This window comes from Pelmatolapia mariae, linkage group LG10_11 (assembly GCF_036321145.2).
Source record: "Pelmatolapia mariae isolate MD_Pm_ZW linkage group LG10_11, Pm_UMD_F_2, whole genome shotgun sequence".
Lineage (NCBI taxonomy): Eukaryota > Metazoa > Chordata > Actinopteri > Cichliformes > Cichlidae > Pelmatolapia > Pelmatolapia mariae.
The window spans coordinates 72,807,317-72,830,901 of record NC_086236.1 but is presented as its reverse complement, the minus strand read 5'-3'; the positions used below and the strand labels follow the sequence as shown (position 1 = coordinate 72,830,901).

The 23,585-nt window shown below is 39.5% G+C and overlaps 2 protein-coding genes and 1 long non-coding RNA gene across 3 annotated transcripts; all 3 read left to right on the top strand.

Moving 5' to 3' along the window:
- Positions 1–2,116: 2,116 nt before the first annotated feature.
- Positions 2,117–3,514, top strand: LOC135933611 (uncharacterized). Its single transcript, XM_065471725.1, has 4 exons — positions 2,117–2,360; positions 2,802–2,830; positions 2,933–3,206; positions 3,450–3,514. Exons 1-4 carry the CDS (start codon positions 2,117–2,119, stop codon positions 3,512–3,514), a joined length of 612 nt encoding a protein of 203 aa, XP_065327797.1.
- Positions 3,515–3,912: 398 nt separating this feature from the next.
- LOC135933617 (uncharacterized) lies at positions 3,913–5,579 on the top strand. Its single transcript, XR_010573851.1, has 4 exons — positions 3,913–4,076; positions 4,779–4,826; positions 5,117–5,160; positions 5,534–5,579. It is a non-coding gene; the product is annotated as an uncharacterized LOC135933617 (long non-coding RNA).
- A 98-nt stretch (positions 5,580–5,677) lies between these two features.
- LOC134635571 (NACHT, LRR and PYD domains-containing protein 1a allele 5-like) lies at positions 5,678–22,349 on the top strand. Its single transcript, XM_063484943.2, has 15 exons — positions 5,678–5,822; positions 6,181–6,224; positions 8,857–8,966; positions 9,086–9,158; positions 9,463–9,730; positions 10,113–10,162; positions 10,280–10,350; positions 10,527–10,741; positions 10,854–11,107; positions 12,377–12,505; positions 14,385–14,529; positions 14,699–14,731; positions 17,264–17,307; positions 17,424–17,676; positions 21,713–22,349. Exons 1-15 carry the CDS (start codon positions 5,678–5,680, stop codon positions 21,964–21,966), a joined length of 2,088 nt encoding a protein of 695 aa, XP_063341013.2. The 3' UTR covers positions 21,967–22,349.
- Positions 22,350–23,585: the final 1,236 nt, after the last annotated feature.

Here is a 23,585-nt window from a genome sequence, read left to right as displayed (position 1 = left end):
CAATCTTACTTTTAAATGTGGTATAATTACTTAATTAATTACTTGACAACAGAGGCAGCTCTCATAAAGGTTATTCTGGTAGCGACCGACTGTGGTAAACATGTAGTGCTTATACTACTAGATATGACTGCTGCATTTGACACAGTGGATCACGGCCTGCTGATCTCTCGATTACAGCATTGTGTGGGCATTTCTGGCTTGGCACTCCTGTGGATAAAATCATATCTCTCAAACAGGAGCTTCTGTGTTAAGTTGGGCTCGTCATCGTCCTCTGTGGCCCCTCTGTCATGGGGTGTACCACAGGGATCTATTCTTGGGCCATTACTGTTTTCATTGTATCTCCTGCCACTGGGTGCGATCTTTCGTAAACACAAAGTTTCATTTCATTTCATTTATATGCTGATGATTGCCAGCTTTGTTTTCCTTTCAGTCATTCTGATAGCTCCCCAATTAGACTCCTGCTTGATTGCTTTGGTGATGTTAAGTCATGGATGGCTCAAAACTTTTTAAATTTTAATGAACGTAAAACGGAAGCAATTCTGTGTGGCCCAAATCGTTCCTCTGATATCCCTGATGTTGACCTTGTTGCTCTGACTCCTCACCTGAAGAGCTCGATTACCAATCTTGGGTTAAAAATCGACTCTGCACTTACCTTTGATGGCCACGTGAATGCGGTGGTGAAATCGTCATTCTGTCAACTCTGTGTCTGGCGTCTGTCGAAGGTTAAACCTTCTCTTTCAAGGCGTCACTTGGAGACTGTTAGCCACGCTTTTATAACCTTGCACTTGGATTGTTGTAACTCCCTTTTAATAGGGGTTGGACTGGGCACTCTGACACGCGTGCAACTAGTACAGAATGCTGCGGCACGGTTTTTATCTGGTAAAAGGAAATTTGAGCACATTACTCCTGGCCTCCCTGCACTGGCTTACAATTGAATTTAGGATTCATTTTAAAGTTCTTTTATTGGTTTTTAAATCTTTAAATGGTCTGGCACCTGCATATCTGTCTGATTTGCTGAAGACCTATGTGCCCACTCGTTCGCTTCGGTCAGCTGAGCAGCTGTTGCTCTCAGTCCCCAAATCAGGGCTGAAACTGAGAGACCGAGCGTTCTCTATCGTGGCTCCTAAGCTTTGGAATAATCTTCCTCTTCACATTAGGCGATCAACATCAGTGATGGTTTTTAAATCCAGATTGAAAACACATTTTTATTCACTGGCTTTTGACTCAGTGGTTGACTGACTTGTACTTACTTATATTTTATTGTTTTTACTATGTTTATTATTTTATCGTATTTATTATTCTTATGGTATCTATTATGTTTCTATTGTTCAGCACTTTGGTCAGCCTGTGTGTTTTTAAAGCGCTATATAAATAAACGATGATGATGATGATTATGATGAAAACATATGTGCATAAACAGTAGAATAGAGAATCTGCTAATAGTCAAAATAGCTAAAGCAACTTAATCTAAAATATATATTTTTGCATTTCTTTGTGTCTGACGGTGTTGACAAAAACCTTCCACTTCTCCAGCAAAAACATAAAATATTAAAAAATGTTACACCTGGGAGATTGTACCAAAACATGGTGTGACAGCCAAAACTTTGTGTAACAATTATATATAAATATGTTTTTGAAAAATCAAAAAATGTATTTTAGAAAATTAAAATCTGTTTTGTCCCTAATCTCAGGAATCACTGATACGTGTTCCCACATTCTTTCACAATAAGAGACTTGTTTAGAAATAAGGTATTTCTGACCAATGAGAATCTAGTTTTTAATATGAAAAGTTTGTATAAACCAGGGGTGGGCGATTCATTTTCCCGAGGGGCCATGTGAGAAAACCAACAAGCTGAACTCAAACTCACACACTCACACACTGCTGTGGGTTGCGTGTTTTTATTACACAATTTCATTTGAGTTTCAAGCTGATGTTTGATGTTCACGTCCAATCACAGTTCTTCATTTGGGTGATAGAAAAGTAACAAACGTCCATGTCAGTAATGTTGTCATTAGTGAAATACAAAGCAGTCAGTTTCCATCCATCAAATGAACAAACAGCAGACGTGCTGTCCTTCATGTATAATATGATTTCTTCATTTTCCAGGTGGTAACTATGACGACTAAGAAGCTGCTCATTGAAACACTGAACCAGTTGAGTCCAGAGGACTTTGCTGAGTTCAAGTCACACATTGCAGTAGAGAAAGATCTCCAACTGATGTCACAGAGCCGACTGAAAACAGCAAACACACAGGATGTAGTGGAGCTGATGGAGGAGACGTACAGGGGAGAGTGTGTGGAGGAGACCAGAAAGGCTTTAATGAAGATGAACAGGACTGATCTGGTGCAGAGATTATCAGGTATCACCTCAGGAACCACAAATAAGACAGCAAAGAATTAAATATGTGAGAATACTGCATATAGTTTATCACATTAATATGAAACCAGGCTCAACGACAAAATTGATTTTAATTTAAAATAAAAAAATTCAAATTAATTGTAACTTTGCGAAACTAATTATACAAATTGTCATTTTTTTTAGGAGACAGTAACTTATTATGTGATATACTGCTTTGATGAGAAATAAATTTTACTGTTATATTTGCTTCTCACATTAAATTGTTCTTGGAGTTCTCAGAGACTCCAGTCAGTAGTTCATGTATGTTAAACATGTGGGTATGATGAGAGTTAACGAGGTTTAAGTGTCACTTTGATGTGAAATCTTTTGTGTTCTAAATCCTCATAAAGCCTGATGATAAAACAGTTTCTAATCTGACTTTTTCTCTTTCTTTTCTCCTCAGACAAACAGTTTCCTCCACTGAGCCAGAGAGTGAGTAACGTCACATCAGTCGACTTCACACAGTTCAGCTTTGATTGATCAAACAGATACTTGAATTGTGCATCACAGTCATGTGACCTCTGTTTTGACCAGGTAGAAACGATGGAGTCTCTTATTGAGCTGCTTTTGGAGACACTGGCTGATCTGAGTGACAGCGAGGTCAAAGACTTCATCAAGATCCTGAGAAGAAAACGTGGCTTAATGATCCCAACGAGTCTGTCAGACCTGCAGGACGTGCAGGACGTGGTGTTTTTGATGGTGAGGACTTTTGGCCAACAGTCAGTGAAGAAGATCATGAAGATTTTACAGGAGATGAAGAGGACTGATCTGGCTCAGAGGCTGACAGACAGCAGCTCAGAAGCTCAAAGTAAGATAATAAAGACAAAACATGTTAAAATGATAAAAGTGGTTCTTAAAGTGTTTCTGCTTCAGTTCATATTAGAAACAGTCAGATTTACAGAGAAAAGAGAGCATTGTTGACGAGGGGCAAAAAATGATGTTCAGCAGGTTTAAATGTAATTTTTTTGTTGATCTCTGTGTATTTTTTTAAAGCTCGATTAGCTTTTATTAAACACTTATTTCCATTTCTGTTATTTTCTCTTTTTTTCAGACAAACATCTGGATGAACATCTGTCTGCACTGATCCATAAAGTGAGTAACGTCTCATCTGTCTGACTCTGCAGAGTTCAGCTTTGATTCAATAAGATGCAGTTTGAAAATCATAATTTCATCATTAAATTAAACAGTTGTCACAGAAATGTTTTTAGATTTAAAATCAAACATTATTAAAAAGTGTGTTTACATAAATACATCTTAATAAATAAGATAATAAAAGAAAACAAAGTGTTTCAGAGAAAACATTGAAAACATTCAAAGTTTAAAACAGCTACAAAAACATAAATCTTTAATTTTCTCAGTGAGGAAACATTTTTTCTTTATGAATGTTTGCTTTGAATTTTCCAGGTTGCAACAATGGCAGCTGTTAAAGATCTGCTTCTAGAAACACTGGAGGATTTGAGTGATCAGGATCTCAAGCTGTTCAGGAGGCTCCTGCAGTTCACTCGTTTTCAGAAGAGTCTTCCACAAATCAAACTGAGTGATGACAGAAGAGAAATAGTGAATGTGATGGTTGATAAATGTGGTCATCAGTCTGTGGAGGTGATCAGGGAGGTTTTAACAGACATGCAGAGAACTGATCTGGTGCAGAGGCTGTCAGAGAGCAGCTCAGGACTCAAAGGTAAGAGGAAATAATCTGTCAGAGTTTCTGTAATAATGTCAATAAATATGGTGGGATTATTTTTAACTGAGTGTAAAAGTATTAAAAACATAATATTACAGCTCAAACTGAAAACAAAATCAAAAGAATTAAATCAGAGAAACTCACAACAAGAATTGCATAATATAAACTTTATTATCATTTATAAATGAAGGAATGTTTCCTCTGATTTATTTTGGACAGACGTTGATAAATTAACACATTCAGGTTGTACAAACACAGTAAAATTAAACAGATTTGTTTTCATATTTCAATGTTTTAAAGTAAAAATATTCAGGTTATTGAATCAGTGACTTTCTTTAGTAAATGTTGTTTTAAAGCTCTTTGAACTTCTTTCCTTTGAAAATATTTTTCTTTGTTTTTTGCATTTTGAGCTCATTAATATCAGCCTTGTATTGTAAATCGATCTTTATGTTAGCTTTGATTTAAACTCCACTATGGAGACAGACGACCTGTATGAGGTAAATGATTCAAAGTCTTTTCATTGATTTCTCTGTGATTGTGTAACTATGGCCTCCTCCTGCCTTCAGTCAGCACAGCTGAAAGTGAAATATTAAAGCTTTTTATTGTCAGGACTCAGTGTTATACTCAGGATGAGCACACATAAAGGACACACACAGTGTCTGTATGATGTAGTTACAGTTTGTATTCAATGTGTTGCAGCTGCAGGATCATCAGCTGAAGGATTTGATGTGGAGGAAACAGAGAAAGGTCAGTGTCCAGAAAACACATCAATCAATAAATACACTCATTGATATGAAGATGAAGAAGATGAAGAAGAAGAAGAATTACTGAATGAAACAGAACTGGATCATTTCCTCACACTTTGATAGTTTTCCATCAAATATGACTTCATGTTAACAAGTTTAATGTTGTTATTAATCCAACTTACAAGGATCATCAGAATGAAATCAAAGTATCAGTTATTTCAAAGTGTCTGATTATTAACACTGATGTTAAATCAGTCATGAATGAACCTTTTAATATTTCTTTTCTGTCAGAGAAACACTCTGAGGATGAACGTTGGCCTGCACTGATCCACAAAGTGAGTCATGTCACATCTGTCTGACTTCAGATCATCCAGCTTTCATTTCATAAATACAGGATAGAAATCTTCAATAGAAAAAAATGATTTGATTTTGATTGGAAAAGTCAAAGTTTGATAAGTTGAGCGTGTGCAGTGAGGTAGGTCTGCAGCAGGTCAGAAAAGTCCTGAACTTGTTAACAGAAGCAGAATAATTGTTAATCAGCTGTTTGTGATCATTGTGACAAATATGACCAATGACATCATCACCTTATGTGATGGATGATGTCATCTAAACACATCTACATTTCTAAAGTGTTGATGAGAAAACAAACAAAGCTGAAAGTGAGAAATGTCACATTTATCTCATGAACATTTTCTTTGAATTTTCCAGGTAGAAACGATGGAGTCTGTTATTGAGCTGCTGCTGGAAACTCTGGATGCTCTGAATGAGGTGGAGCTCAGTGAGCTCAACAAGACCCTGCGACAAATTCTTGATGATGACTATTGTGGCATGACCTTCTCATGGATGTGGTACATGAGGACAGACCTGCAGGACACAGTGTTTCTGATGGTGCAGGCTTTCGGCCAACAGTCAGTGGAGACGACCATGGAGGTCTTAAAGAAGATGGAGAGGACTGATCTGGCTCAGAGGCTGTCAGACTGCAGCTCACTGCCTCGAAGTAAGACAACAAAATCAAAACTCATTAAAGTCATAAAACTGATTTCATGACATGTCTCAGAAACTTTGACTTTATAAATAATATTATTTGTAATAAACACAAAGAAAACACATCTTTAGCTTTTTATGACTGTTCTGGAAGAAAATATAAATAAATACATAAAAATGAGACCATATTAAATCAAAATACTTTGTGAGGAGGAGTAAAAATGACTCCTTCATACTGTTTATTATTGCTGAGGAGGTTTCAGTGTAATTCTGCATATTGTCCATTTTTCCAAAGTCATATTTCCTGAATAATTGTCAGTTAGTTGTTAAATGTGTTTGTCATGAGTGACTTTGAGCACTTTTCTCCTCAGAGAAACACTCTGTGGATGAACGACGCTCTGCACTGATCCACAAAGTGAGTCATGTCACATCTCTCTGATTCAGTACAAGACAGCAGGCTGAAAGTCAGAGTACTAAAGTATCATCAGTTCTCATGTTGAGTCATTTTTCTCATGATTTCTGCTGGATGTTTGTGACAAACTGAAGCTTCATTCAGTTTGACTTCTTCAGCAGTAATTTTCTCCAACACTAATGTCAGGATGTCTTTACCACTGAGGATGAGCTGAGGAAATGTCAGCATGTACATTTGTCCTGACTCTTCAACAGGACACAGAAATCTGAAAACATCAAACACTTTAAAGATGAAACTTTATTCTACTTACAAATATTAATAAAGAATGAAAGATAATGTGATACAATGGAAATATTCTTTTTTTTTAACTTTATTTTTATTTATTTTTAGGAACAGGAACATTAACATTTACACAGACACGACAAAGGAAAAAGCTAAACAAAATAAGTAGAAGTAGAAATAATACCAATAATAATGATATAAAAAAGTAAAATAAATTAAAAAAAAAAAAAAATCAATGGAGCTGAGGGGTTCACCCAGGGCTATGGGAAGTTACTAAAAAGTAGTTTTTCTGCTTGGAGACACACCGTGCATCTTGCTTGTTTGTATACACCCCCATACCTACGTCTATGTCCATACTCGCACACACCTTCAAGTGTCTACATACACATCTATATATACATACATAATACATGTCTACCTGTGCATGCATGCATACTCACGCACGTATACCCTTTGACATATTTTTGTGCATATCTATACAAGTGTCCATTTAGCATCATAAGGTATTAAGACCAGTCAAGCACCGGAAAATCAGGTTAAATGAAAACAGAATGGGAAGGGAATGAATAAGATCATTTCCCTACATTATTTACAACCCTTTTGCATACTCGAAAACCATTTTGACCAGTATCTTTGAAATTTGTCTTTACAGAGTCTTAGAGAAAAGGTCATCTTTTCCATTTCACAAATGTCTTTTACTACGGCTGACCACTCTCCAACCGTTGGTGGGTCCTTGTCCAGCCATCTTCTAGTTATTGCTTTTTTACTTGCTGCCAGGAATATTTTAAAAAGGTATTTGTCTTTCGTATTCATCTCAACTGGTACATTTCCCAAATATATTGTAGTAAAGCACAACTCAATCTCAAAACCCATTACTGTTTTAATCCTCATTAGTATTTCAGCCCAGTAAGATTTAATAGCTGGGCAATCCCAGAATATATGGTAGTGGTCAGCCATAGTCTTACCACATTGCCTCCAGCAGTTACCGGATTCAGGTTTGCCATTCTGAAGTGATTTATACTTAGGTGTAATGAAAAATCTCATACTGTTCTTCCAGGAAAATTCCCTCCAAAGAGGGGAGCTAGAGGTAGTTATGTTTATTTTACAAATATTCAACCAGTCCTCATACGTAAGTGTAATATCTGCTTCTTTCTCCCATCTGTTCTTAACATACTGGGTGGAGTCGGTCCTGTACGATTGTAATGGAAATATTCTTAATAGATATATTTCAGTTTTTATCTGCACAATATGAGAGAAGAACTGCAGCCTGTAAATAAAAACTATTCAAAACCATAAACTATGATCACAGTTTTTTAGTTTCTTCACATTTTTTGATAAACATACTGTGATCAATAGAGCAGTTCCTATTTGGATAAGTGGATCACTAAAAATGTTTATTGTGTTTATTGTTCCAGGTGGCAACAACAGCAGCTGTCAGACATCTGCTTTTAGAAAATTTGAATGATTCGAGTCATGAGGAGCTGAAGAAATTTAAGAGGCTCTTACAGATGATTATTCCTTGGAGGAATCTGTCTGATATCTTATGGAGGTTGAGTGGATCATCAACCAGAGCAGTTATAGTGAATCTGATGATGGATGAACTTGGTCAGCAGTCTGTGGAGGTGACAAGAGAAGTTTTCATGTTGATGAACAGAACTGATCTGGTGCAGAAGTTATCAGAGAGCAGCTCAGCATCCAGAGGTAAGACCAACATGCATGAGTGTAAACTCTGTGTCATCAACAGGTTTTTGTGTTGGTGGTGTCATGGTGGTGCAGTGGTTAGCACTGTCTCCTCACAGCATGAAGGTTGTGTGTTTGAGCCTCCTGGTTGGCTGGAACCTTTCTGTGTGGAGTTTGCATGTTCTCCCTGTGCCTGCATGCTTTTCCTCAGAGTGCTCTGGTTTCCAGTCCAAACACATGCTTGCTGGCTTTATTGCTGGTTCTAAATTAAATGTGGCTGTGAAAGGTTGTCTGTGTTTTTAAAACCTGAGGTGGACAGGTGGACCCTCTCTCTCATTATCACAGCTGGGACCCCCCAGTTAGTTTAATCTGGATGGAATGGATCGATGGTTTATATATAACAAAGAGCACGGGGGCAGCTCGGTGGTTAGCACTGTTGACTCACAGCAAGCAGGTCCTGAGTTCAGTTCCACCATCAGGCCGGGGTCTTTCTGTGTAGAGTTTGCATGTTCTTCCTGTGTTTGCGTGGGTTCTCTCCGGGTACTTCAGCTTCCTCTCACAGTCCAGAGATGTGCAGTTAGTGGGGTTAGGTTAATTGAAAACACTAAATTGCCCGTAGGTGTGAATGCAGGAGTGAGTGGTTGTCTCTGTCTATGTGTTTGCCCTGCGACAGACTGGCGACCTGTCCAGGGTGTACCCTGCCACTCTCCCTAAGACAGTTGAGATGGGCTGCAGCGCCTCCCGCGACCCTGAAAAGGATAAGCGGAAGCGAATGGATGGAGGGTTTCTTTGTAGGGTTCTTATCTCATTTTATTTAGTTTCACATGGTTTTCTCTTTTAAATCATCTGTGTCGTCTGAAGGCTGATTCTACTTGGATGTGTGATGATGTTTGAATCCTCAGAGTTGATTGTAAATGTCTTTCCTCCTCAGAGAAACACTCTGTGGATGAACATGGAGCTGCACTGTTGAAGAGAGTGAGTGTGACTTTAACTCAGCTTTCACAAAACTTCACAAAGACTTTAATTCTAGAAAACAGGACATCTAGTTTTTTTTCATGAAACTAAAGTTTTGCAGTTCATAAATACACAAATTTAAATATCAAAACCGCCAGCTCTCTTCAGTGATCGTTCTAAAACATAAATATTAATGAAGATATCTTTTTATTAATATTTGATATTTCTACTACAGTTACATTGAGGAAATTAAATAAAAAGAAATTTTTAAATCATCCAACAGAGATTTTATACAGTAACTTAATGCATTTCTGCGATTTTTCAGATAGGAGCTCTGGAAGCTGTTAGACAGATTCTCTTGGAAACACTGAATGAATTCAGTCAAAAGGATCTAAAGAAATTCAAGCAGTTGCTGCCGTTCACCTGCTTTAAGATGGGCCTGCCACAAATACAGATGAATACAAACAGAACAGAAGAGCTTGTGGATCTGATGGTGGATGAACTTGGTCATCAGTCTGTGGAAGTGACCATGGAGGTTTTAACAGACATGAAGAGACCTGATCTGATGCTGAAGCTGTCAGAGAGCAGCTCAGGTGAGACCAAACAAAGTTTAATAAATAGATTTTCATAATTTACAATAAACTTGTTTAAATAACTTTTGATCAACAAACATCAAAATAAACAGGAAACACAACAGACGTACAAAAATAACTTTGCATAAATCATCAGAACTGAATCCAACCTTTCTCTCTCTCTCTGTCTTGTTCTGACATCACTGGTGAGAATATTTGAATTCATCAACTTTTGATCATCTTAGACGTCACTCAGCTGCACGTCCTGCTGAACATGTTGTTCTGATGTTGAAGCAGCACTGCACAGCATAAAGTGATCAAACAGCAAACATGTGGACAGTTAGAGGATGATTTTATATGTCAGCATAACATCATTCATTTGAATTCTTTGTGTCTCAACAAGGACGAAAAACTGAAAGAAGTTCAGAGCTTGAAGGTTGTCAGAGCATGACGGTAATCCCTTCCATTCATCCATTTATTCCTAAAGTTTCTTTCTGTTTGTTTCTTTCTGTGAGATTACAAAAATCAACATGTGTACTTATTGACTAAAGTGACAGTCCTCTGCAGCAGGACTCCAGTGATTGGACTAAACTTGAACCTGAGGTGAACAGTACAGATGCAGACGAGGCTCCAACTTACAGGTAAATCAACTTCCTGAATGCTGCAGCACAGCAAACTGGAACTACAGGAAACAGTTCAGCTTTGGATTTATTCCCAGAGGAAATTCTTCATTTTGCATCCAATTCACACGACTACTCTCTGTGTTTCCATTCACTCTGTTGTTCCTTCATGAGTGTGTATTTAATTCCTGTTTCAGCCTTCAGTCTGCAGCAGGACACTTTGAATGCAGAGTCTCGGGCTTGCGCTGGGTCTGTAAGGGAAAGACCAGCTTTCAGTACCAGTTTAGATCTTGGGAGGGACACATGGAGAGGATGGAGAGCAGACAATACATGCCTGCAGGTCCTCTGATGGACGTCACAGTCACTGCTGGGAAGTTAAATGAAGTTCACCTGCCACACTGGATCTGCATCGGTAAGAGGACATGAAGGAAGAATTTCAGATGTTTGACATTTCTGACAGTGAGCGCACAAACTGTTATAAACTGTTCTTCTCACCATGTTTGTGTTGTTGTGTTCTCCTGCAGATGACGTCCCTGACATATTGGACATGTTTGCAGTCGTTCACATAGATGACTGTGGAGATGTTGTGGAAAAAGTGTCTGAGGTCACACCAACACATGTCAAGTTAACTGAACCAAATTTCTCGATAATAGGGGCTCTGATACGTTTCATATTTCCTCCAAAAATCAGCTGTTACATGTTGATGTACTATAAACTCAACACATCTTTCCTCAAACTCCACGTCTACCTGATACGACAGGATCCTGCTCTGGAACAGGTAACTGAACATCTTAATGATGTAAATGTGAAACAGGACAAGATTCCAAACGTTAGGACCGACTGACAAAAGACAAAAGAGACACTGAAAGAAGTCTTTGGTTGTTTTTTTTAATACGTTGAACCCAATGGGAAAATGTGTCTACTGGTAGAATTGTCATGTGAGGGCTGTGTGCAGGCAGGAATGGTGGACCCAAAGTGCAGACACTCGTTGGCAAAACGTGAACTCAAAATAGCTTTAATGCTGAACTCAAAGGGTAACAAACTTGCAAATAAACTTATGCAGACAGACAGAACACACAGCATAAATGAAGGTAGATCACGACACGGACAGATGAAAACACAAGGCTTATATACACAGAGGGAGCAATCAGGGAATGAGTAACAGGAGGGAAACACAGCTGGGGCAAAACAGGGGAAGCAAAACCAGATACATTAACATAAGACACAGACTTTCAAAGTAAAACAGGAAACATAACACAGACTCAACTTACAGACACAGACTCACACCCGCAGGCACTGCAACAGAGGGAACCGAGACGTAAACCATAAGACAGAACACAGGCAAAGAAACCAAAGACTAAAATGATAAATAATATAATAAACTCAAACCTCTGGGCCAACGACAACTTGAATGTTTCTCTGTACCATTGTGTAACAGTGGGGGGCGTCTCTGAATCCATTGAAACAGAGCACATCGCCTCGCTAAATGTAAAAGTTTACATAACAAAAGCATTTGTACAGAAGACAGAGAAAGCCCAGAATATTTTGTAATCATGGTTTTTCTTTTAAAGTGGCCCACGAGTATGATGAAAATCACCAACAGCAGCACTTGTGGGAATAATTTAGTCGATAAATGTCTTCACTGTAATCTGGAGATTATTTGGACCCAGAGTTTGTAATATTACATCAAACAGACTTCATATAACAAAACTCTGATAAGTAAAAATTAGACACTTGTTATTAATCTGAGAGTTCACAAAGCACCCATGAAGGTGCAAAATATTTATCATTTTCACATGGTGGCTACTCTCCCTGTCTTCTCCCATAATCTAGCTTCTATCAGTTAATTTGTTTTACACACTCTTTCTTGTGTTATTGCATCTTTACTCTCTAATCTCAGGCTTTATTCTTGTTAATGTGACTTTTTCCTCTGGTTTATTATTTCACTAGACCCTCTCTCACAAAAATCTTATTGCTTAAATTGGTTTAAATCAGAGACGAGAATATTGCTGTTTTTGCTTTATTCTTTTCTGTATTTCTTAAACAGAGATTTGACGACAGAGAATCCTGTGAGGGATTTAAAAGAATCAGAAAGCATCATCCAGACAAGTACCTGCAAACTGAGCGTCTGTTCAGTCTCAGAGCCGACAACGCAAGTACAAAGATCCAACCGCAGGTGGGCCTACATGTAGCACTTCAGCCACTATGTAACCCCCCACACGCCCACCTTGCACACAGTGTTTCTTGTTCATGGTGTAATTTTTAATTCCAAACAGTTTCTGCACTCAGTTACTTTGTAGCACTGCCCAGCTCTGTCTGTGCTGTCTTTGCTCCTTTAGCCAGATCAGTCCCTTCTCCCCACACTCTGGTCCCAGCGTGCTGCTGTGTAGGAATAGGAGAAGCATGACAAGCCAATAACTGACAGCTGTGCCAGCCAGCCTCCCCTGGCACTGCCCCTGAACCCACTGCACCACCCCAGCAACCACAAACCACACCCAGCAGCCACAAACCACACCCCGCCACCACAGTACAATCTGTAAAGACTGAGTTGGGTTGCTGCTTTAAAGAGCATGGAACAAATAACGCTGAACAGCATGAGTACGTTTTGAGCACTTGGAGCTGATCAGTATGTTTAAATGGAGCTGCAGAGAGAGAGAGAACATTAATTATTTTTTTCCGCTGAGTTTGTGATGATGTTTGGTTATATTGACCCGTCAACTGCAGCTATCACCAGTTAATGTGGGCATGTTTTCTAAACCAGTCACAGGTGTTAAATAGATGTCAGAGTGAACACAATGTATGCAGATAAACATTTTAATTTTAACCTTTAAATATCTTTAATCACAATAATTTGAATTGTCATCTGAAGATAGTATTGACAGTACACACCTGCGCATGATAATGTCAGGGCCCCAAAGTAGGTGCTGGAGACACGAGTGAGCTTAACAAAAAGCAAGCTGTTTAATATGGCTGATGGCAAATATACAAAAACAAAGGACAAACCAAGACGACACTAAACAATAACCTAAACTGGGAAAACTAAAACATGTTGAAAACCTGGACACGAGGACCATGAGACATGGAAAACAGACGACCTGACAGAATCAATGACAAGTTACACAATAAATACACAAGAAAGTGCAGAGGGAAAAAGAAAACACAAGGAAAATGTGATGACAAGACAGGAGGATGTAAAACTGATCACAGGACACAACACTGTCAAAGTAAAACAGGAAACAAACCGCAGACTAAAAATACACAGCAAGACCCAGGCAGAGAGGAAGGAACGCACAGTGGAACGAGACAGACTGGGGAGACAAAGAGGGAAACAGTTAAAGAAGACGAGACACGGAGGGAAGAGGGGGAGCGAGGGACGAAGGGAGAGAGAGACAACAAACAGAGGAGACAGAGGAGACATGGGCTGTAAGCAGAAAAGGGAGACGAGACACATCATTATGGAAACAAGAAAACAGAAATATAACTAAACATAGAGACAAAACCAGGACTGTAGACTAAGGTTTATACTATTAGCTGGTTATTGTGTGACAGTGCACTTCAGGCTATTTTACAGAGTGATAAAAAAATATTAGAGTACAATAATGAATTCAGCATGTTACTTAATTACTCCCAGGAAAATTAAGTAACATGCTGAATTAGTTTTAGGAATTAAGTTCTGCATAATATGTGTAATAATTGATTTTTTTGAGTAATGACCCAACGATCACAACAAAGAGGCTAAATACCTCTAACACGACAAACATTTGGCCACACAACATGCAAATAATTGGCACACGTGTCTTTGACACCATGAGGAGCTCTGGCACAGAGGATTTCCTCTGCCTGAGTGTGAATACTGAAGCCTACATGCTGCATGGGGTCAGCTGCACAGATGGACAGTATCCTGGACCGGAGAGAGCAGAACCACAGTTAGTGCATAAAGGTCTGACACTGTCATGTAGCCTGAACAAGGAACAGTGGAAATCTCTTTTATGGTAGTTTAAATGAATCAACGCCCCCTAATTATACTAACTGTCTAATTTTTTTTTCTTTTACAGGCGTTAACCCTCAGATACAATAACCAAAACCTCTATGAGGTGTACATTAAGAATCCAGGCAGTGAACTCGTACTTGCACTCCTGCACACTGAACCACTTGTTGGTGAACCTGATGACCCACTGTGGATCTGTGAAATTCGAAAAGGTCGGTGGATATTAAGCAATATTAACTATGGAAGTAAGATGTGAAATGAAACAAAGGAAAATGAGTTATATTCCATTTTATGACACCAAATTGAAAAGTGCCTGTAACAGTTTATGTGCTTACCTTCTAATTAAACTTTAATATCCATTTTTTGATTTTCCTTTAACAGAAGATGACCATCCAGAGTCTGGTTATGTCAAAGGTAAAAAATTACACGTAAAAATGTACCATGCATTACCTGCTGGAGGCATCCACTTCAATTATGAACTGACGCGAAGGGTCAAACTAGATTGTGCCAGAATGGGAGCCAAAGCAAACAATGTTTAGATGGTCAGAAGCATGCTGTGCAGAGGTGCTCCACTGTAAAAGTTTCTTAGGAGAAGTTCAGCAGGTTAGCAGGGAAAGAGCTTTGCAATAGTCCCTGATGAAATCAGTGAAATGCCCAGAAAATTCTGGAGTATTTTCCTGGTGGTGAGAACTGGCAAGTTCACCATCGCATGAATCATTATCTTGGCTGGATCAACTATTATGTGACCAAAAGGAACCCGACAAATGAACCAGAATAAATGTGAAATTCACATTTCTCCCTCTTGGCTAACAAACAGTTTTCTAAGAGTCTTTGTAATACCTGATGGATATGATGTGTGTGGTTGGCTCGAGTTTAGACAGCATGTCATCCACATACATTAAGATGAAGTGCTTAAGGTAGTCCTGGATTAAACAGAGCTTGGAGGATTGTCAGGTCTTGATGGGTAATTTGATTTAAACCTCTGTAGTTTGTGCAGAGACAAAGTATCTTTATAGAGTCTGTGAGTTCTGAGTCAACCTGCTGAGACTGATTTAGGCGATTTTCAGTGAAACTCTGAATTTATGACAATTTTGCAAAGAAAAGCGTCTGGACTTCTTTAAGTTGCTTGAAGACATTTCACCTCTCATCCGAGAAGCTTCTTCAGTTCTAAGGTCAAATGGTGGGGAGTCCCAGATTTAAGTGGGAGTATCCCCCCAAAGAGGGACAAAAGGACCCCCTGATGATCCTCTAATCACCTGAGCCAAGGTGTGAAAATGGGTGTGGGTCCCAATCAGCCAGGGTTTCGGGTGAGCTCATTGTGAAACCTGGCCCCACCTTGTCATGTGATTTCCTGAGGTCAGATGGCCCAGAATGTGAGTGGGCATTAAGGCGTCTGGGGAGGGAACTCAAAACTGGATTATAGATGGCAGACAGTTGGTGTCGTAAACCACCGCCTCTGTTCAAAGATGGTCGCTCACAGTGGACATAGATGGCCTCTTTCACTCCTCTTTCAAACCATCTGTCCTCTCTGTCCAAAATGTGAACATTGGCATCCTCGAAAGAGTGACCTTTATCCTTAAGATGAGTTCCCTATGAGTTCCCTCCCCAGACGCCTTAACGCCCACTCACATCCTGGGCCATCTGACCTCAGGAAATCACATGACAAGGTGGGGCCAGGTTTCACAATGAGCTCACCCGAAACCCTGGCTGATTGGGACCCACACCCGCTTTCACACCTTGGCTCAGGTGATTAGAGGATCATCAGGGGGTCCTTTGTCCCTCTTTGGGGGGATACTCCCACTTAAATCTGGGACTTCCCACCATTTGACCTTAGAACTGAAGAAGCTTCTCGGATGAGAGGTGAAACATCTTCAAGCAACTTAAAGAAGTCCAGACGCTTTTCTTTGCAAGCTCCTTTGACTATGATGACCTGGATGACTGAGAACCTTCACAGACAATTTATGACAATGAATCCTACAAAATGTTTTTTGACATCAAATAATGACTGAATCTCATTCTGTGAACAAGTTCAACAGGAAATGTAATCAGATTACAAGTAGATTGACTGCAGCTCCTTGTAAAAGGTCACTTTTACAGCTGTTACATTTTACAGCTGGACATTTTTCCTGATTATGACAAATCGATCACGGAGCAGTGTGTTATGTGTTTAAAGCTTTGTGTAGATGAGTTTTATTTAAACAGTTACTGCTGCATCATCTTACAGTTACAGCACTTAAACCTACACAGTAACACAGGTGTGAACAGGAACAAAGGAAGAAATTACAAACAGAAAGCCACACGAGGAACTAACCTCAAAAAATTAAACCTGCTTAACGTTAGGAAGTGTTAAAGTTGCAAGGAAGATCAAAAAATGATGTTTTTGAAACTTTTGGATCAGTATTTGGACAATAAAATATATTTTATAAATTTGGCCTTTTCTCTTCTTGGTGTTCTTTATGTTTAATCTTTTGTTAAGAAAAGTAGAGGGGATTTAATGGTGATTTTTGTGCTAACAAGATATTATGTACTTTGATAAGCACATGCAGTGTTATGATGAGCTATAGAAACATCTACAGCAAACAGCCGGGGTTTGGATCTGAGCCTGAAGACGATGATGCACCGAAGTGTTCACACTGATGGGACTCCTCCTGTCCCACTCATCTCTCTGTGAACTCAGCAAACTAAATACACAGATCAGTCCTTATGAAGATTTTCTGATTCTGATCTCAGTCTTTTAATATTGGGTATCTGTTGAGTCGCATCATGTTTGACACATCTTCACTTCAAACCCTCTTCTGAGTGTCAGCAACGTTTCTCTTACTTTATGTCCTGGCTGTTTGATCACAGAGCAGTCGATTACACATTCATTTGCTTCGTTATTGTGTGACAAAGAAAAACATTCGTTAGTGAGAATATTTCTTTTTAATTTCTTTCTTCCTTCCTCAGAGAAACACTCTGTGGATGAAGATCTCTCTGCACAGATGCAGAAAGTAAGTTTAAAATATCAGTAAATTAAAAACAGTCCTGATTAAATTGTATTAATCTGTTATCCACAAATAAAATCATTTCCAAATCAATTCACTTTGTCTGTTTTAAATTTCATCAGGCATTAACAGTCCAATCAGACAGAGAGAAGCTTTTGGGAATGTTGAAAGATCTGAAAAAGGACGAGCTTGAAAAGTTCAAGTGGTTCCTGCGAGACCGTGATGTTTTGGTGGAGCTCCAACCCATCCCAGAGAGCCGACTGGAGAAGACCAGCACCTGTAACCTGGTGGATCTGATGTTGCAGACCTACACAGAAAAGTCTGTGGAGGTGACCAAGAAGGTTTTGAAGAAAATCACGTCAAGTCTACAAAAAGGTATCATCACTGTACCACGTTCACTTATAAGATTTATTTTAGCAATCATTATTTCAAGTTGCAGGGAATCCTGAACACACCGGCTGAGTGAACGCTGGCGCGTCTGGCTGCCGCTGGTCACCGATTTATTCTCGTTTTTTTTGTTTCTATTTGTTCTAAAGTTATTGATGACAACTTGAACCAAGTATTTAAAACGTGATCCTGTTTTGATTGGCTTTCCCAATATTTCCGTTTTTTTATTGCTCGCACTCTAGCTGCCTGCTCTGTCTTTTACCCTCATCGGGCCTTTCCAACCAGCTACATTCAACGAGGGCCTGATCAAGATGTGGATCCACTGGGTGTCTGTGTGGTCTGTGCTCACCTGGACTGTTTTTTCCATTGCTTGTCACCCGGCGACAGCTTTACTTCAGTACTCTGCTACGGAACTTCTGCGACTCAGCTTTAGCCTGGCTGTCTGTGCACCTGAGGCTCTTTACCTCTATCCAGACATCGCTTTCAAGTCCCGCCGCAGGTACATCCACCATTGGCTCTGACGAAACTTCAATACTAATGACACTAACTCAATAGTGTCCATCTGGTCCAAAACTCATCGTTCTCCCTGTAAAACTGACCAGGCTGTTGACCACAATGTGCTGGCCCACCTTGCTCGGACGGCTAAGCCTACTGTCAGACATGGTAATTCCAGCATCAACTGGTGGTGGTCAGAGGGCCCGGTGGCACCAGTGTCCGGCAGCCTCGCCTCTGTCAGTGCACCCCAGGGCAGCTGTGGCTACAATGTAGCTTGCCATTGCCAGTGTGTGAATGTGTGTGTGAATCGGTGAATGACTGAATGTAGTGTAAAGCACTTTGGGGTTCATAGGGACTAAGTAAAGTGCTATACAAATACAGGCCATTTACCAACTTCGGTCTATTAAACATCCGCTCTCTTACTGGTAAGGTGCATCTCGTCCAGGCTCTCCTCTCGGACTGTAAGTTGGATTTTCTTTGCTTGACTGAAACGTGGCAACAGCCCAATGATTTTGTTTCACTTAATGACTCTACTCCATCTGAGTTTGTTTACATCTGTCAGCCTTGCAACTCGGGATAATTCACCGCAAGCACTGGAAAGTTCTCCCTGTCTCTGCCCCACCCTTCCACTCATTTGAATACATCGCAATACAGCTCCCCGGACCTACTCCCACCAATATATGCACTGTGTACCTGCCACCTAAGCCAAATAAGGATTTTTTTAAATGACTTTGCTGCTCTTCTTACTCATTTCTCGGTACTTTCCCCAAATTTGATAATTGTTGGTGACTTCAATATCCATATGGACAATGATAAAATCCCTCTTTCCAGAGATTTTACTTCTTGTCTGGAAAGTTTTGGACTCCTACAATACATAAAATTTTCTACTCATTCTAAAGGTCACATCTTGGGTTTGGTCTGCTGTTCTGGCGTTACCCCCACTCACTGTGAAGCTCATTTGTTTCCCCAATCTGATCATAACTTTATTTCCTTTACTGTAAATACAACAGCCTCCAAAACCTGTACTCCCCGTGACATCACATTTAGGAAAATTAGTAATATTAACCCTGCTGATCTTTCATCTGCCATTTATGACCTTCCATTTATCCACAGCTCCTCATCCCCAGATTAACTTGTTTCTCACTATAATGTCAACCTCCACAACCTTCTTAACATATTTGCTCCACTTAAACACTGAACTGTCTCATTTTCCTGTTCAGCACCATGGTTTACTCTTAACTTGCGCTATCTCAAAGCTAAAGGACGCCAACTGGAATGTCTGTTCAAGAAAACCAGACTTACCATACACAAAGAAATGTATAACGATCATATCTTGTTGTATAAGGACTGCATTGCTTCAGCCAAATCTGCAAACTATTCTGGTTTAATCAGTTCTAGTGAAAGTAACTCTGGTTTCCACCCCAATCATGGTACAGAAACTGCTTTTATAGATTACTAATGACCTTCTGATGGCAGCTGATTCTGATCCTTTAACCATTCTCATCCTTCTGGATCTTAATGCGGCATTTGACACAATTTTTCATAATATCCTCAGCAGATTAGCATCCATTGGCATCAGTCACACCCCCCTTGCCTGGTTCACCTCATATCTCTCAGACCACACTCAGTTTATCCAACTTAAATCACACTCTTCAAGTCTCTATCCTGTTTCTGCTGGTGTGCCCCAGGGTTCAGTCTTAGGCCCTCTTTTATTCGTTGTCTACATGCTCCCTCTTGGCCAAATATTCCAAAAGTGTAATATCAATTTTCACTGTTATGCTGATGACACCCAGCTCTACATTTCCTCCAAACCTAATTCATCCCTTCCACCTACCTCCCTCTCGAACTGTCTTATGGAGGTCAGATCTTGGTTCTCCTCCAATTTTCTCAAACTTTACAGTAATAAAACAGAAGTTTTACTTGTTGGCACGGCCTCTACCTTAACCAAATCTCACAGTTTCTCCATTAATATTGAAAATTCCCCCATCCTTCCTTCCCCGCAGGTAAAGAGCTTGGGTGTCATACTTGACAGTACTCTCTCATTTCAGTCTCACATTAATTACATAACCCGGTCTGCATACTTTCACTTACGTAACATTAACCGACTTCGTCTCTTCCTTACTCCCCACGCTGCTGCCATCCTTGTCCATAGTCTTATTACTTCCCGGATCAATTATTGCAACTCCCTCTTATTTGGTCTCCCCAATAAGTCCCTCCATAAACTTCAACTTTTTCATGAATTTTGCAGCCCAGGTCATAACTCGTACTCCCATAAGAGACCATATCACCCCCATTCTTCAACAGCCTCACTGGTTGCCCATAGAAGCCAGGATAAACTTTAAAATCTTAGTTCTCATGTTTAAGTGTATTCATAACCTTGCCCCTCCTTATCTCTGTGATCTGCTTCATATCACCACAGTTTCCCGCTCTCTCAGATCTTCATCTGCCACTCATCTTGTTGTTCCTTCTGCTCGCCTTACAACTATGGGGCACAGAGCTTTCAGTCGCTCTGCTCCTCGGCTCTGGAACTCACTTCCTTCAGCCTTAAGAAATATAGGTTCCCTTATTTAAATCACAACTCAAAACCTACTTGTTTAAACTGGCTTACTCGCTTTAATACACATTTTACTTGCTGTCAAATCATGTTTTTTTGTTTGTTTATTTTGTTTTTAATTTGTTGTTTGTGGTTGTATTTTGCTGGTTCCTGTATTTTAATTTATTAGACTCTATTTTAACCTACTGTTTTGTTTTGATGTCTTTTTCTCTTTGTAAGGTAAAATTGGGTTTTAGAAAGGCACCCTCAAATAAAATGTATTATTCCATCCATCCATCCACTTCCGCTTATCCTTTATACGGTTGCGGGGGTCACTGGAGCCTATCCCAGCTGTCATAGGGCGAGAGGCGGGGTACACCCCGGACAGGTCAAAAGTCTGTCGCAGGGCCAACACACAGAGACAGATAACCATTCACACATATGGGCAATTTAGATTTTTCAGTTAACCTATCCCCACAAAGTATTATATTATGATGATGAGGATGATGATGCAACACAGATGGCAAATGTTCCTGTGATCTCTTTATGCTGGTAACAAAAATGTGAATGAAGAAATAATTGAGATATAAAATAAATATCTGTTCATGGTGATGGATGTAAATAATGTATTCCCCCCGTGAAGTAAACTCTCCTGCTGTCTGACCATTAGCTCCAAACATGTGTTGACACTGAGCAGTGACTTGTTGTCTTTGCACCAAACTGCACAGCTGTGCACGGCAGATTTCCTCCAACAGAGTGATGATGGTGGTGTTGTCCTCTAACTTCTCCCTGTCTATGAGTTTGCCAGTCATCTTTACAAACAGCCTGCTGAGATAGTTTCTTACATTTCTGGTGTGTGTGTAATCTAATTGCCAATTAATAAATCTGTCCATCTTCAAGTTCTGTTTGGAAATAAGTAACAGAGGATGTAAGCTATGGATGGATTTAGTCTTTGATTATCAACATATGTGATGAATCTCTGTAATCTTTCCTCAGAAAACCACTTTGTGGATAAACACAGAGTGGAGCTGATCCAGAGAGTGAGCAACATCGAGCCGATTCTGGACGAGCTCCTGAAAGGAAAAGTTATCCAGCAGGAAAGTTATGACAGAATCAGAGCTCTGCAGACTTCTCAGGAAAAGATGAGGGAACTCTACAGCGGTCCCCTGAAAGCTGGCAGTGCCTCCAAAGATGTCTTCTACCAAATCCTTCAGACACACGAGAGACTCCTTGTTAACGACCTCTGCTGAAAGAACGTTTGCTGAAATCCATTTTGTGTTCTACAGTTAAAGTATTTACAAAAGGGAAATGCTGACATTATGTCTCTGTGTTTCTGATATAAACATAAGAAATATCAGACTCTTTGTTTTATGCTTAAATATGACAGTGGGCGGATTTATAACACTGGTTATAATTTGGACCTGGTGACATCATACAGGCTACGAATGTTTACTCTGTTGTTAATAATTACAGGTGCTGGTTGCTGTACATGAATCCTGAAAACAGGAAAGAAATGATGAGACTGGGAGACGAGTCGCAGCTGAGCTTTCATCCCACTTCACACTTTGGCTTTTGCATATTTAATATTTTCAAATCTTCCTCACAAATTCAAATAAAAAAATCATAATATTCGTCCATCTAAAAGTTTTATAGACAGTATAATGTTCAGAATTGAAATAAAATGCCTTTCTATAATCTTGTTTGGTTTTCTTACGGTGAGCTGATTTTGCCCATAAACACATTCTGCTGCTGCGTTTACGACAGGATCACTCCTTTAATAACATCTGTTTCAAATGATAATTAGACACTAAAGTTTCATTAAAGTACAACAGAAACTTCCACGTGTGTAGAAGAAGCAGCTGTTTGTGGTGATCAGAGTTATCAGACTTTTACAGTTTTTCTATTTTTATTTTGACATTTTCTTTAAATTCAGTTTAGTTCAGTTAGTTTCCAGAGAGCGTGTTCTCATTTCAGTTTAGAGTTTAGTGTTTGTAAACGTTTTGTTGTACTTTTTATGAATTTCAGTGTTAGTTTTGGTCTTTGAAACTATTAACTCTTTGGTTTTCTGTCAAAAACATGATGAAAACCGGCACAAGAATAAAGTTAATTCCGGCAAATTTAAATTTCTGAGCTCAAAAGTCCTCTCCTCAAACTGGCTGTTCTTCTGCTTGTATTTCCGCCTTCTGTCGGCCCTCCAGGAAACCGCAGGTCTTCCTCTCTGCTGACACACGTTTAGTGAATAACTGAAACTCACAATATTAAAGATTTATATTGTCTGTGGTAAATTACAGCCAGAAACCCGAGTATCCTGTCAGAAATAAGTAGCTAAATACTACTGGTATGTGAATGTAATCCTTACTTCGGATTGCAGCTTTTTCTTGTTAATAAATTCCGAATTCTTTAATCGTGTGCCTGGTGCCAGATTGATGTGCAGCCCTGCGAAGCGAAGGCGGGCTGACAGCTGGGAGGAGAGAGACGCAGAAACACGGAAGTTTTTCAGCTTCAGCGTTAAGAGAAAGTGAGAGAAAGCAGCAGGAGAACAGTGCCTCACACTAAGCTGCTTCACAAACACTGAAGAATGATTTTCCATCAGCGGTGATTCCAGGTGTTCACATTTTACATGAATGATTGAAGGTAAGCGCGGCATTAAGTTCTGCTTCCTTGTTGGAGTAGTTTTCATATTTGCGCAGAGTAGTACTGGTAATCCTCATTGCTGGCATTTTCCCGGTGGGCCGATGTGTTAATATAATAATAATAATAATAATAATAATAATAATAATAAAATGAGCTGGACTTTATTCTGCTCAATATTAAGTTGATTCCTTCACAAACTGCTGCTGGTAAGTTTAGGGTTAGGGTTTGCTCGAAA

Bases quoted from the DNA above. Each gene is read 5' to 3' on its own strand.
- LOC135933611 (XM_065471725.1), top strand. From the start codon at position 2,117: ATGACGACTAAGAAGCTGCTCATTGAAACACTGAACCAGTTGAGTCCA. The intron at 2,831-2,932 runs GTGAGTAACGTC...TGTTTTGACCAG, and splicing joins TTCCTCCACTGAGCCAGAGA to GTAGAAACGATGGAGTCTCT. The intron at 3,207-3,449 runs GTAAGATAATAA...TCTTTTTTTCAG, and splicing joins CAGCAGCTCAGAAGCTCAAA to ACAAACATCTGGATGAACAT.
- LOC134635571 (XM_063484943.2), top strand. From the start codon at position 5,678: ATGAGGACAGACCTGCAGGACACAGTGTTTCTGATGGTGCAGGCTTTC. The intron at 9,731-10,112 runs GTGAGACCAAAC...TGTCTCAACAAG, and splicing joins GCTGTCAGAGAGCAGCTCAG to GACGAAAAACTGAAAGAAGT. The intron at 11,108-12,376 runs GTAACTGAACAT...TTTCTTAAACAG, and splicing joins AGGATCCTGCTCTGGAACAG to AGATTTGACGACAGAGAATC.